This window comes from Triticum aestivum, chromosome 4D (assembly GCF_018294505.1).
Source record: "Triticum aestivum cultivar Chinese Spring chromosome 4D, IWGSC CS RefSeq v2.1, whole genome shotgun sequence".
NCBI classification, from domain to species: Eukaryota; Viridiplantae; Streptophyta; class Magnoliopsida; order Poales; family Poaceae; genus Triticum; species Triticum aestivum.
This window is the reverse complement of record NC_057805.1, coordinates 450394114-450409477: the sequence shown is the minus strand read 5'-3', so window position 1 is coordinate 450409477 and position 15364 is coordinate 450394114. Positions and strand designations below refer to the sequence as shown.

The 15364-nt window shown below is 46.5% G+C and overlaps 1 protein-coding gene across 1 annotated transcript; it reads left to right on the top strand.

Annotated features, from left to right (window-relative positions):
- Window positions 1-4114: 4114 nt before the first annotated feature.
- LOC123098524 (DNA topoisomerase 3-alpha) lies at window positions 4115-13609 on the top strand. The gene is made up of 24 exons (XM_044520555.1): window positions 4115-4507; window positions 5866-6044; window positions 6147-6219; window positions 6650-6772; window positions 6856-6977; window positions 7045-7117; window positions 7230-7346; window positions 7470-7553; window positions 8019-8198; window positions 8329-8457; window positions 9182-9256; window positions 9715-9804; window positions 9899-10003; window positions 10709-10743; window positions 10854-10983; window positions 11096-11148; window positions 11226-11322; window positions 11405-11522; window positions 11636-11707; window positions 11817-11900; window positions 12195-12329; window positions 12431-12619; window positions 12689-12809; window positions 13172-13609. The coding sequence occupies exons 1-24, from the start codon at window positions 4214-4216 to the stop codon at window positions 13413-13415; spliced, it is 2922 nt and encodes a 973-aa protein (XP_044376490.1). The 5' UTR covers window positions 4115-4213; the 3' UTR covers window positions 13416-13609.
- Window positions 13610-15364: the final 1755 nt, after the last annotated feature.

Here is a 15364-nt window from a genome sequence, read left to right as displayed (position 1 = left end):
TCATTCTGCAGCTTCGTGCTTGCTGAACATGGATGATATGGTTATGTTTCAATTTTATTGTTCAACCAGCCAACCCAACTAGCTCCAGCTATACATCCTTGTCACATGCTGATGCAACGTTGCCTGCTTCGAGTACTCCCATTGTTGGGTACATTGATGACAATGTACTAGCTGGGTGGCAACGTGAGAAAGAAGAACAAAGGGAGCAGAGAAACGCACGGAGACGAGAATCTTATCAGAAGAAAAAGGAAGAGGGTACGATCAACCTCCAAAAAAATAATCAAGTGCAGCGTGAGCGACGAAAGGAACAACGAAACAACAGGACCCCTGATGAGCAGGGGGAGTCAAGTGCGAAGAGAAAGGCAGACTATGCTAGAAGGAAAAACACCCTTTGTGCTGAATCGATCGCAATGCCACGTCCAGATCTAACTAGCGCATTGTCCAACTCTCACGCTTTCAACCCTCACGCACATTGTCCGACTCTCACACTTCCAACCATCACGCAACAATCCGACAGTGAACAGATAGATCGTGCTACAACCGTCAAGTCGGCCCCCACATACATTCGCAACACCGAAACCGATGGTAGATATCCCATCAACGATCATCTTTCATCTTGTAATCATTCATTGGTTATTTATAATGATTCGATAATATTGTAGGTGCATACCTAAGCAGAATCCTAGGTGATGATGATGTAGATGGCAACCTCATAAAAATCAATGAGCACCTACCAAGTGCCAACCAGCAAACCAGTGATCCGGTAACAAAAGCGGATTATGGCGCTGGCAAGCAGAGTCATGAGTCCAGAGCTCAGCGTAGGACGAGAGAGCGAGCTTGCAAGGGAAGTATGGCGGCGAATAAGCGTCAGGAGAAAATTGGCAAGCGAAAATCATGTTCGCAGGTGCCATGTGGTGAGAGGAAGGCTCTGCTAGATCATCGTAATGCAAGCTTTGCAGGTAGGTCGAATACCCCAGCCGTCAAGTCCATCTCCACATCAGCAATGCGGGAGCCGGGCGAGGTAGCGCTTGCTGAGACGGTCGATGGAGATGCCGAGGTCGCCGGGCGCGGGGGGCGTTTCGGTTTCTTGGCCTGCTGAAGCAGCCAGAGGCGGGCCACGACGGCGCGTGCTTCGAGCTGGACTAGCGTGAGGTCGTGTGGCCGGTCGGCGGCAGCGATGGGGACGTGGACGGGTGGTCGGCCACGCCGGTGGCTGAGGCGGCGGTGTCCCCGCGGCGCGTCGCTCAGCGCACGCCGTGCCGCAGAGCTTCGAGCTGTCGTCGCTCCTTGCGGAGGGCGGCGGCGTCGGGGAGCTGTTGTCACCCTGGTCGTGCCTGTGAGGCCGGGTCACGGCGCCGCGGCACATCAGGGGCGACAACGACGGGGCCAACGGAGAGGCAACAACGGCCCGAGAGGGAGAGGCGCCGGTGATGCGGGTGAGGGAGAGGTGCCGGCGAGGCGTGCGAGGGAGAGGCGGCGGCGGCGGTGGGAGACGAGGCCGCCGGTTGTGCGGCTGTGGGGGCGAGAGCGGAGGGAGTGTGGGTGACTCCGCCGTGATCTGGATTGTGTGCGTGAGTGGAAAGGGAGTGGAGAGAGTGAGGAGAAGGAGTTGGTGGGTGCTGGTTGGCCCATGATGCGAGTGGGCTTGGGCTTCTTGGGGCCTTCGATCAGCAACCTTTGTTGTAAGAAAACAAATGCCTAAAAAAATGATGTACGAAAAAAGATAGTATATATTAAAGTAAAAAAGGATATAGATATATTAATTAAACATGGATCATCCAAATAAATTTTTTTATACGTATTCCATATATTCAGAATATCACACAAAAAACACAATTTTGAGTGAAGAAACAAAGTATACTTGGTTTATGTTGGAGAAGGGCGACGCTGAAAAGGGCCGAAAATTCGCCGAGTTTTTCACAACATAATGATGTGGAGGCGGTGATATCTCATAAAAAACCAAAAAAGTATGCCAATTTAAATGTTATCGCACAAGGTATTCTTTTCAATGTTATTATCGATCTTTCTTTCATCATATTGCCTTTTGTATTCAACCAATTTTGTCTCATTTTAATACAAATTTGGCTCATTTTTGTATCATGACGATAGACTATGTTTGTATCCCTAGAGATATTACAGTCATCGAATCAATCATGTCTGCCCCAAGAAAACCAAGTTCGTGGACATTGAAGATGCCTTGTTATCAAACGACGATTTGGAATGCTTTATGAGGGGTGGTATGTTCTTACAGGATGGTGTAAGACCAATTGCATGAACTTTGTAATTAATAATATAAACAATATATAATATCGTAAAACATATATATTATGGTCATTGTGGAATTACAGCTGGCTCATGATCATCTATGAGATAGGGCGGGTGAAAAGATACATATTATTAGCACGTTTGTTTCTGCCAGATGAAAGAAGACGGAGAAAGAGACATAGAAGCATCAAAATTTGTTAAGTGCATCAAGTATATCTCAGTAATTTTTAATAGATTTTTAGTTGGATCATCCCTTATATGTATACATTGTTAATGTGCTATTTTGTTATCACTTTACATTACAAAGTTAAGTGGACTTAAAATATTATGTAATTGGGACCGTGTTATAGTGTCTCTATCTTTGACGATTTCAGAAGCCCGTGGCAACGCACGGGCATTCTACTAATCTATCGTATGGCTGTGACTTCGAATCCCTCATATGGCGTAGTTTTTTGGGATTTTTTGTACTGCCTCGTTGTGACGTCAGGGAATGGGCCGGCCCGTTCAGATCGCGCTCTGCGCGGAAGCTCGTGTTTTTGACGCCCACGAGCGTCAGCTAGGGGCTCCCGTAATTCGAAATTGCTGTGCGTATGATTAATACTGTGTACGACTTTGTACGACGGGATCTCACTCGTCCATCCAGTTGATCGAACGGCTGCTGAGGGCTGTTATACACAACATCATACAAACTCGTCGTACGTGTAGCAGTTCTCCCCGTAATTTCCCCCCTCGAGCGGTGGATCCCCTCCGAACCAAAAATTTCAAAGAGGGCCGAAACCTCCCGCCCTTTCCCCGTTCCCCCCACCATCGAGCGGCGGAGCCCCTCCCCCTCCTCCCCGCGATGCCTCCCGGCGGCGGCGCGATCCGCGTGCTGAACGTGGCGGAGAAGCCGTCGGTGGCTTTCCCCCGGTCTTTCTTAGCTTTTCAGTTTTTTTCGACGTTTTGGTTTTCCCCCGGTCTTTCTTAGCTTTTCGATAAAAAAAACTTCGAATTTTTTTTTGCGCGAAAAACGCGTTTTTTTTCCTTTCGCGAAAGTCACGGTTTTTCTTGCGCGAGAGGCACGGTTGTGTTTTAGCGAGAGTCACGGCCGTGCCTTTCGGAAACGAAAAAAAATGTGTTTTCTGTTTTTTTTTCTTTCGCGAGAGTCACGGTTTTGCTTCCGTGAGAGGCACGGTTATGCTTTCGCGAGAGTCACGGCCGTGCCTCTCGGAAAGGGAAAAACAAAACGCGTTTTCTGTTTTTCTTTCTTTCATGAGAGTCACGGTTTTGCTTCCGCGCGAGACACGGTTGTGCTTTCGCGAAAGTCACAGCCGTGCCTCTAGGAAAGGGAAAAAATACGCGTTTTCTGTTTTTTTTTCTTTTGCGAGAGTCACGGTTTTGTTTTCGCGAGAGGCACGGTTGTGCTTTCGCGAGAGTCACGGCCGTGTCTCTCGGAAACGGAATGCATTTTTTTCCTTCCACGAGAGTCACGGTTTTGCTTTCACAAGAGGCACGTATGTGATTTCGCGAGAGGCACGGGCGTGCCTCTTTCGAAAAGGGAAAAAAACCGTGCTCCCGGTTCGGTTATTCGCCTGGTTTTTTTCGTGAAAAAAAAGTTTGTCAAAACCTATCAACATGGGATCTAGTTTTGAAGATCTCGACGCAAGAAATCCAATGATGAAAACGGTTCGACATTTGGACACACGATTTAAAAGATAAAACATTTTAAATAAACGGATCTACGAAAAAAGAGAAAACTCTCAGGTTGCGACAAGTGGCATGCATATGCGCCACTTATCGCGATCTGGGAAAGTGAAGTTGTTTGCAACGAGTACTGATTTCGTCCACCTTCCCTCTCGAGCGGTGGATCCCCTTCGAACCAAAATTTTCGAAGAGGGCCGAAACCTCCCGCCCTTTCCCCGTTCCCCCCACCCCCGAGCGGCGGAGCCCCTCCCTCCCCCCTCCCACGATGCCTCCCGGCGGCAGCGCGATCCGCGTGCTGAACGTGGCGGAGAAGCCGTCGGTGGCCAAGTCCGTGGCGGAGATCCTGTCGCGCGGGGGAATGCAGTCGCGGGCGGGCCGGTCCCGCTACAACCGCGTCTTCGAGTTCAACTACGCCATCGGCGCCCAGGCCTGCCACATGCTCGTCACCTCCGTCACGGGCCACCTCATGGAGCTCGACTTCGACGACCGCTACCGCCGCTGGTACTCCTGCGACCCCGCCGAGCTCTTCCACGCCCCCGTCCGCAAGGCCGTCCCCCAGGTACCCCTCCCCCGCTCGCGCATTCCGCCGAACAGTTGGGGCGCGCGGCACCGCGGCCTGTGAACGGTGGCATATCGTGTTGCCTTTGACTGGTTCAGGCATTCGGTTGGGGTGCTTCGTGGTATACATGTGCCCGCGTCTGTGGGGTTGGTTGCGTTCAGCACATAGGAAATATATGCCTTTACGGGAATTTCGCCGAGCAATGAATGTGCGGAGTGTTGTGGTGTACTCTACCTTGACTCCCTTAAGGATTTTCTGGGCATGCTGCTACTGAGGGTGCCCTGAGTGATAGTATCAACTGATGCCGATGCTGTTTTTGTTCATGCCACATTGCTACTCTTTGCAAGTAAATTTGTTAAATCCCACATCAGGAGCAATTTTTTCAGAGTTGAATGGATGTGGCTTGGTATCGATCACCTTTTTTCATTTGCTCAACCGCAAACTGTTTATGGTCACACACATGTATGCGATGCACCATAGGGCTGTGGTACTAGGAGGGGAACACTGCAGGCTAAACTTGTGAATTGTTATTGCGGACATATTCGTGTACTTGTACTGTTGTTACTGGAAACCGCGATCAACCCCCTTTGGCAGAAATAGTGCTCATAGGAAACAGGTTATAATGGAATAAAAGTTTACCTACAGCTTCATTTAATTTCTAGCCCTTATAGGCTTTGGAGCAATATTTTCATACATTAAAATGTAAAAAAACTGCAACTCTGAAGCTCATGCAGCAAAATGCGGAAGCCAAGCAAAGTACCGAAAGACCTAAGAAGAAACATGAGTACCAATGGTTTACACCAGTCATGTGGGTGTCCTCTCCTCCAGGCTCCAGCTTGATCTTTATTCTCCCATTCCAGCACCAGACAAATTTATACTGCCTCCTAGTTGCTTGAAACAGTCATAACAATGCTTAAGCTTGCTGGCTGATATTGTTTGACATTGCTTCATGTCCAAAAAGGGAAAGCACGTTATGTCTAATGAAAGCTGGATGCTGAGGACCTGAGAGCATGTATTGTTTGGTGCTCTCCGTTCATCAGCTGCATTATTTGTTTTACTTTTGGTTCACTCTTGCGTTTTTTCGAGACGCAAGGCTATTGCGTTTTCTTCAAAAAACTTTTGGTTTGCTCTTGGTACATCCTTCTCACTTCTGAGTTAATCGAGGAATACACAACCATGGTCAGGCTTCACTGTCAATATTCAGTTATCTATATTCGCTCAACACGTTGTGAACACACTGAGATTACCTTGTATTTTTGTTCAAAGCTATGATGGGTGTGACATGATCATGACGTTAGTATAAGCTAAGTTTTTCTGAACTCGAGATCTATTGATGAATTTTGTTTTTTGAAGTGCAGGATAAACAGGACATAAAGAGAACATTGGAAGAGGAAGCTAGGACCTGTCAATGGCTTGTGTTATGGCTTGATTGTGATAGAGAGGGTGAGAATATCGCATATGAAGTGGTTGACATTTGTGCGGGCGCCAACCGTAATCTAAACATTTGGAGAGCTCGTTTCTCAGCTTTGATTCCCAGGTATTGATTGCTCCAGATTAATGGACCGTTTCCGTTTGTTTTTCTGTTATGGAAAGATGGCATATCCATTTCAGTTCAATTGTCTTACAAATTGAACTGCAGGGAAATACATGAAGCTGTGCAACATCTCGCCAGACCCAACAAGCTATTTGCTGATGCTGTGGATGCAAGACAGGTTACTTCAGTTTTGCATCTGATTGTCAAATTGTCATTGATGCTTAATATTCTTGTGTGCCAACTATCAACTCAAAACAAATACTACTCCCTCCGTTCGGAATTACTTGCGCGGAAATGGATGTATCTAGACGTATTTTAGTTCTAGATACATCCATTTCCGAGACAAGTAATTCCGAACGGAGGGAGTACTACGATGCCAGCAAACAGAGAGCCATGAGAATATTCTGACGCTGTGCCTTTGTACTAATTTTGTACAAATAAACCTAAAAAACACTTAAAGATGCTAGTACAAACTATCCTGCTAATATTCTTCGTTTTTCTCCAAAAGAATAGCATTAGCACTCCTCTTCTCATCAAACGAATAAACATTTGTTTGCGCCTTATTGCTGTCTTCAAAAGCACAGATAATAATAAGAATTTTTGTACAGGAAATTGACCTTCGCATAGGTGCCTCCTTCACTAGGTTTCAAACAATGCTGCTAAAAGATGCATTTGTCCTTGATGTCAGTGGGGAAGAAAGGAATATGGTTCTGAGCTATGGTCCTTGCCAGGTACCTCACTATATAATATTAACTGAACATATTGAATGCATATGCATTATTATTCCCTGTCTAAGATTTTCATTTCATTCCAGTTTCCAACTCTAGGATTTATAGTTGAGCGTTTCTGGGAGATACAAGCTCACGAACCTGAAGAGTTCTGGACAATAAATTGTTCTCACACTTCAGATGAAGGCACCGCGTCGTTTATTTGGATGTAAGATTTGCTTCAGCCGTCCTGAACTTCAATTAGAAAAGTTTTGTGACATATTCTTGTTTGGCAGACGTGGCCATTTGTTTGATTACTCATCCGCTGTTGTGATCTATGAAATGTGTGTCCATGAACCAATGGCAACAGTGAGTCCTCACATCTTCTGTTTCACCACTGGTTACAATATTAACAATGATGGACAACTTTAATGACAGATCAGAGGTATCTATTTTTAGTTGTTTTATTTTATTTCTACAGGTACAGAATGTCAGGAATCAGGAGAAACTAAAATACCCTCCATACCCACTAAGTACCGTGGAGCTTCAGAAACGTGCTTCTAGGTGCTGCAGAATGAGTTCAGAGCACACAATGAAGGTATATTAGAAAAACTAAATCCTTTTGGTGTCTTCGTTTTTCTTAACAGTTTTGCTAGTAAAAAATGCATAGCTCTATTTCCTAATTGATTCGTTTGCTGAACTCTTGTGCTATTCATACCAGGTGGCTGAAGAACTTTACCAAGCTGGATTCATTAGTTATCCCAGGACAGAGACTGATAGTTTCTCTCCAAACACTGATCTGCATGTCAGTTATGAATGCTAGCGTGCCTTGTCCATGTTTTTATTCATTGTCCTGATTCTGCTTACACATTCTTTCTAGATTTATATCTACAGTGTTGCACTTTTAACATATTTTACATGATATTATTTTGTTCCATGAAGGAAACCAAATTCTAAAGAACATGTAATCCTAAAAAAAGGAACATATTATAAAACAATTTTCTCTAGTGAATGTTAGTTTGGAAAAAAAGTAGCCATGGTCTCATAGGCATAGTTCTCCTGTTTTCTTTCCGTTTGACCTGACGTAGATATATGTTACCACCTGATGATCTTCATTGCTGAATAACCGTAAGAAAAATATAAAAGGCATCTCCGCTGTCCAACTCATACTTGCGATGAATAAACATTTATTTACTCTTAAGTTGTTATTAATTTTCATTTGCTCATCCTGGCATGATTGCCCTGACATGGGTTGCTCCCTTTTACTTAGGCAATTGTACGTGAACAAGTGGATCATCCTGATTGGGGAACGTATGCCCAACGTCTTCTGAATCCTGAAGAAAGGCTCTGGAGAAATCCCAGCAATGGTGGTCATGATGACAAGGCACATCCTCCTATTCATCCAACAAAGTTTTCGACTGGTGAAAACAACTGGTCTCCAGATCACAAGGTACATAGCACTACCAAATAGAAGAGAAATATCTATCAGTCTCACATCAGATTATAGTAATTTTTCAAATCTGTTGTTTTTATGCTCCGCAAATCTAATAATGTTTTCCATGTCTGTTTCTGCTGTCCAGAAAGTGTATGAGCTAGTTGTTCGCCATTTCCTTGCTTGTTGCTCCCAACCTGCAGTTGGAGCCGAGACAACTGTGGAAGTTGACATTGCTGGTGAACAGTTCAATGCATCAGGGCGTGTCGTACTTGCTGTGAGCATCCTCAAATGTTTCTATCATCTTCTATTGTTGCTTACGTCTAATAATCTACTACCCATTTTTCAACAAACATGAAACTTGTCATGTCTCCTTATTCTCTGGCATGGAAGAAATGTTATGATATCAGTAATAAAGTAACTTTACCCAATGTACAGAGACAATGTAGCTGTAATACCAGTTTTACCGATATAGCTGAGAAACAAGCATAGAATAATGTATGTTATCTGCAATTACCTAATATTCAGAGGTGATGTCGCTTTAGCTGATTCCCTTATTTACTTAATGTTGACGTGGTGATATGTTTTGGTTGTTTCTAACATATGAGCGTAGAGCTGGGAAAGCTCATAGAAAATAACTTCTTGCAATTTTGTTTATGATATAATATTTTCTGAAAAAGGGACACAAAGGGGAATTATATTTCTCAAAAATGAATCCGATAACCAACATGCAGTTTAACAATAAATGTGTGACAAATAATTGCTTCTCCTTGACGCTGATTGGTACTTAGGTGGCTTATTAGTAAACAGGGCCTTATGCTAGTACAGAGAAATGCTCTGCCCAGCGAACCCATGCAAGAAAAGTTATTTATCTTATTATTACTAGATTTATTAAACTGTCACCAAGGTTTTTTGGTCCAGTAAGAGTCATCCATTCTCTTATACATCTGGGATGTGTAAAAGTTCCTTTTTAATAAAAAACATTTATACTTTCTCCGTAGAAAAATTACTTGGACGTTTATCGTTATGACTCATGGGGTGGTTCATTACTTCCAACATACACCATCGGACAGCAGGTTTGCTACATTCTACCCTACTTCTATTCTACTCCCTCTGTTCCAAAATAAGTGTCGTGGTTTTAGTTCAAATTTGAACTAAAACCACGACACTTACTTTGGAACGGAGGGAGTATTTGTTAAAACATTTCCTGTTAGTTTCTTCGTGCCTCCTATGCAAGTTGAGATAAAAAAGAAGTCCCAGTATGGGAAGATCTTCCAGAGGTCATATTTTGAGTTGAAATCTTGATACTTGTATGCTGTTGTAAATATTGGTGACGCATAGGAAGGTTGCAATATATATTGTAGCATATCAGTCAGTATAATGGGTATGGATTAATTGCCTGATATCTGGCAACTCTAATATGTAGGGATCAATTGCTTATCAATTCCTTCAAAAATGATTATGACCTTGAATATCTTTTTCCTTTTAATTTCAATGCAACAATACTTTTTAACGCCAATACAAAACCTTGCAGTTTGTTCCGACGTCTTTAACACTTGATTCAGGAGTAACTCGACCACCACCTCTTCTTGCTGAAGCTGACCTCCTTAGCTGCATGGATAAAGTACATGAATTCTTCTTGTCTTCTATGTTTACTCTTTATTACTCTAAAATGCTAAGTTGTGCAAATGTCTGACTCCCTTTGGTGCTATTTCCAGGCAGGAATCGGCACCGATGCAACGATGCATGAACACATAAAAAAGCTACTTGACCGTTGTTATGCAACCAAAGATGCAAATTCACGTTTCTCCCCGACAAATCTTGTGCGTTTCATGCCATACGAAAGCTCCACTATACCATTGCATGTAGCATATATGCTGTTTAAATGATTTTTATGGCTATAATTGTGTTTGTTAATAGTGTGTTCACAATATAGCACCTCGTGGACCTTAGCTTGTTTAGCAACCCAGAAGTGTGCTTAAGAAGTCTTTGCCCGCACTTTGTGAAGTGCCTCCTTAGCCACACTACTAAGTGCAACCTTTTCTTGAATGATATATTCAAAACACAGGAGAGAAAATACACATAATTCTCATCTTGAATACTCCCTCCGTTCCATATTAGTTGTCGGCTTGTCGCTGATTTAGTACAACTTTGTACTAAATCAATGACAACTAATATGGAATGAAGGGAGTACTTTGCTGTGGAAACTCCATCGCTTCCGTACGGAAGCCACTCTTATCATCAGTAATCTATGTAATACTTTTGATATCTGAAAGTAAGGTGCTTTTACATTTTGCTTATGTAAAACATGCTTAATTTCTGAGTAAATAGCAGAATCCAATTCATATTAATGCAAATGTGACGCCTTCTGTTAGATTTCCTTCCCAATTAGTACTCATCATGTTTTTTACAGTCAAATTTTTTATTTAGATTTTTTAATTGGGAATGGATAGCATTTCTCCAGTGTGCAGAAAGTAACAGTTCTTCCATTGACATGTTTTCATTGTTTTTTGTGTGTGTAAATGTAGGGGGAGGCGTTGGTAATGGGTTATGATGAAATGGGGTAAGCTAATTCTCATATCTATACCTTTTCAAAAAAAAAGATACACCTCTACCTTTCAACTTATATTGGATGAAATGTACCTAGTTCCTCAAAGAAACTCAAAATTTTAGGTATGAGCTTTGGAAACCTTATTTAAGAGCAATGATGGAAGCTGACATGAAATCAGTTAGTGTCGGTACAAAGAGTAAAGCGCAAGTACTTGAGGGTTGTTTGCAGCAGATGAAGGCTTGTTTTCTGGATGTAAGTTGTAGTTTACTGAGCATTCCATGGTTGTCACCAATTGAATTAGTACAGTCCCACCCAGTTGCTCTAAATTTATGTTTTGTAAGTTGACCACTTGGTGATCATGTAGGCAAGGGCAAACAAAGTGAAGCTCCTTGATGCAATGGGAACATTCTTTGCTAGGTTTGGTGGATCCCTTTGATTTCCTTCTTTTCTTGCTGCACGCTTATAGCTGCACTTTGACTATTTTTCTTTTCTAGGTCAAATAGACCTATCAACGAGACACAAAATACCATTGAAGTTGTAAGGCCCTGTGGTGCATGCAACGACTCTGAAATGTTGCTGAAGCGAAGGCCGGTAAATTGTCTTCCAGTGCTTCTTTTCATTTCTTCAGGGAATTGGGACGTGTCATGCTTGAGCTTTGCTTTTCTTGTCCCAGAATGGTGGTTTTATGGTTGGCTGTCGGGGCTTTCCTCAGTGTAGAAATGTAGTATGGCTGCCCGGGTCCCTTGCAGAAGCTGCTGTGACGCAACAAATTTGTCCTACCTGCGTTCCAGGTGATCATTAGTTCCCCATTTTTTGCTACTGTGCTACCAGTCTGGCTTATGTTTGCATGGCCTGAATATTCTGTTGTTTCTCTCAGTGAAATGATAATCCACCGCATTTACAGGTCCTGTTTATAAGATCCAATTTAAGTTCAACCGAAGGGATATCCCACCAAGTTTCGATGTTGATCACCTAGGTATGTTATCTTAACTTAAACTGCAGTTTTATACCCGTTTTAGTTAACGTGGTATGACTTACCAGTGCTTAAGGTCATATCATGACATATCTATCCTTTACTCTGATAGGTTGCATTGGTGGATGTGACGATGTACTCAAAGAGCTTACAGAGATGAGTAGATTTCAACATCATAACCAGACTACGACGCCAGGTATGGATGTTTGTCCTCATTGTCTGTTTCATACATGGGCCGCCTGTTGTGCTTGTCCGTTTACAGTTCTACTAAATAAAGGTACAGTGTGTGGCAGTGTGGAGCTGAAATGAACACAGTTTTATGCTTACTTTCTTAATAGGAGCTTCCAGTTTTCTCTCATAAAGATAAAATGCTAAGCATGCTTGTTTTCTGTTCTTGCTTCTGTTGTATCCATGTCTTACTTCTCTGGACGCATGACTATAATGGCCACTCATAAAAGCTTATTTTGTGACAAATTATATTACTTCACAGCAAGAAGCCAAAGCCAGACTCAGACTACATCCACGAGTGGTGTAAGGCAGGGGGCTCCAAGGCAGGATTTACCTACTGGTTCTCGTTCAACGGGGCAATTTGCTAACCAGCACACACCTGCTGTGAACCCCCAAGGTTTCTGTTCACCCCCCAAGTGTCTCCATGGTTTGTTTTTCCAAATACATGACAAACATTCATTTCATTGACGCTTATTTTATCATCACATGACTTTGCAGGGAGAGGTCAAAGCCAGACTCCAAGTGCTGTCGGAGTAAGGCAGGGGACTCCAAGGCAGGATTTGCATACTGTTTTTCGTACGGCCAGCCAGTTTGCTAATGAGCAGCAGACACCTGGGGTGAATCCACAAGGCTTTCGTTCGACCCACACGGGCCTTACCCAAAACTCAAGAAATGCATCATCATCAGGTATGTAAAGTGCTACGTACTTCTCTATTCTTATCCAGAGCTGGTGCCTTAATCTTCAGTGGTTTTCAGGTGCAGGTCAAGTACTCTGCACTACATGTGGAGAGGCCTGCATAAATCGAACGGCTAATACAGAGGCGAACAGAGGGAGGAAGTTCTATAAATGTCAAAATCCTGGATGCGGCTTCTTTGTGTATGCTGTCTTAACTCCTTATTGTGCAATATTTTGTCTGTGGCATGCATAAGTACCTGATACAAATTAATAGTCACAAACTCACAATCAAATCACTTGATCTTACTACCTGAAACCGTGGATGCATGTAGCACTACACTGCATATGCAAATGCAACTAGCTCAATTAGGGCAATCACTACTTATGTAGAGTTTCTTTGCATATATGATTGCTGAAGGCTTGCATCAAGTTAAAAGTTGGCGGCCATCAACTTTTGTTAATAGTTATGCTCGCTCGCTTGCTTTGGTAGCGGAAGGCTTGCACCAAGTTTAATAGCCCAGGAGTTCTCTTGCCTGACGCTCTGTACTCTACATACAATGCAGATGGGAAGACGAGCTGGATAACGTGGCGCCCAGGGGCCGTGGGCGCGGCAGCCGCGGTGGCGGCAGGCAAGCATCTGCATCGGCAGGTCGTAGAGGCGGCGGCCGAGGCAGGAGGGGCCGGGGCAACACCGACGCCGACGGCATGACGTTCATCTCAGCGACCGGCGACACCGTGCACGGCTGCTGCTTCACCTGCGGCGACCCTTCCCACTTCGCCAACGCATGCCCGAACAGGGGGCGATAGCACAGATCGGCGGCGTTAGCACGTACATTTATTATCGCTACTAGTGCATCCATCATAGCCATGTTAGTGATGTGACGGTGCTGCTGCTCGTAAGCTGTCAAGCGAAGACGGATGCGTGAGCCCGTGTCAACTCACACACCGAGACCTGCAAACACGCACGTGCCGGGGGGAAGACCATCATAACGCGAGAGGAAAAAGGCACACTTGCTCAAACTTAACGCTTACAAATGTCACAGAGAAACCAACGCTTCTTCCATGGCATGAAGATCGGAATGATGGAGATGCACCCGTGCGCGGTGAGCTGCGGTGCACGTATGGTATGCAATCCATCCAGGTAAGAGCATCTCCACCCGTGCCCCCACGACGCCCCCCAGGAGCCTTTTTTAGCACCGGCGACATAAAAATGCCCCAGCCATACCCCCACGGCCTCACTTTTCGCCGGATTAAGCGAAAAATACAGCCGGCGCGCGCAGGGCAAACCCAGGAAGCCGGGGGGCAGCTGAGGCGCCGGCGCTTAACTTTAGTTGCAAAAGGCCCACTGCCAGCCTCTCTAGTCTCTCTCTCTTGGCCAAGCCCACCACGTGCCTCCCCCGCTGTTGCCCGCCCTCGCCCGTCCGCTCCGTGGCGTGTCTCCCCTGCTGGCCCTTGCCGGTCCGCCGTGCGCCGCCGTCTGCTCGCATGGCTCTCCTCTCCGTCGCCGGAGGGCCGCCCACGCCAAGCCGCCCGACCGCCTCAGTCGCGCCGCCGGCACGACAGGCGCTCCGCCCTCCCTGGCCATGGCTCGCGCGCATGGCGCCTTCTTGCTGCAGCTACTGGACTTGCGCACCACCGAGGTCGCCGCCGAGCTCAGGTACCAGGAGGTGGGCACGGAGGCCATCGACGCGCTCGTAGAGCCGGTCGGGCATCCCCAGCCCCTCGTCGGCGGCCACGAAGGGCATGCCGTCGTACTCCACCACCGCGCCCACCCGCTCGAAGCAGTGCCGCCACACGTTGCCGTTCTTGACGCGACCGCGGCCAGGGCGCGCGCCGGTGCGGGCAGGGCGCGGGGCACTCGGTGCAGCGGCAGCAACCAGGCAGAGCAGCAGAGCTGCAGCGACAACGATAGGGAAGCAGGGGAGGAGTTCGGCAGCGGCGTACTTGGCCTCCGCCGCAGGGCTTCGGCGAGGCAGCCGCGTACTTGGCCTCCGCCGCCAGGAATGGACGCGCTTGAGCTCGTCTTCGATGCCGCCAGGTCCCGCGCCTCTTCTGCATCAGGTGCATGACCCCTCTCAATCTCAGACGAGCTTAGCTCGGCCAGCGGCGCGCCCTGGTCCCCCTCGCAGAGCGCGGCCACCACCTCCACCTCCCGCGCGGCGAGCGACTCGAGCCGCCGCGCCAGCTCCGGGCGCGCTTGAGCTCCTCTTCGACGCCGTCGTATCGTTCTTGCCGTGTCCTGGTTGCCCAGCGAGCCAGGCGTGCAGGTCGTCTTCTGCGTGCGCCCCACTGCGAACGCTCCCTGGCGCAGCGCCGTGAGCGGTCTTCATCTCCGGATCCACGCCGTCAAGGGGCTCGGCCATGGCGTCGAGCGACCACCCGAGCTCGTCGACGGAGTACCCGAGCAGCTCGATGTAGTCGCGCACGGCCATCTCCTCGCGTGCGTGGTTGGACAGGGACGCCAGGCCGGCGACGGCCCCAACGGCGCTCACGGCCTCGCCGAGCGTGTCACGGAGCGCAACGCGGAGGATGGGCATAGCCTCGCTTGGGGAGTTGGGGGTGGAAACTGGTGGAGATTTTTTCATCCCCAGGCCAAAGTTTTCGCCGGCAGCCCCTCAAACGGCGAAAAAATGCCTCCTGAGAGGCTCAACGGCTGGAGATGCTCTAAAGCTCTTTCCGACGGTTCCAACCCTCGTTGCCCCATGAACTCCATCATCCACCCCAAAGTCTCTAGTCAAAAAGGTGAAGCGGAAAAA

Coding starts and splice junctions, on each gene's coding strand:
- LOC123098524 (XM_044520555.1), top strand. CDS start 4,214: ATGCCTCCCGGCGGCAGCGCGATCCGCGTGCTGAACGTGGCGGAGAAG. Junction 6,773..6,855: donor TGAGCTATGGTCCTTGCCAG/GTACCTCACTAT, acceptor ATTTCATTCCAG/TTTCCAACTCTAGGATTTAT. Junction 11,901..12,194: donor TAACCAGACTACGACGCCAG/GTATGGATGTTT, acceptor ATTACTTCACAG/CAAGAAGCCAAAGCCAGACT.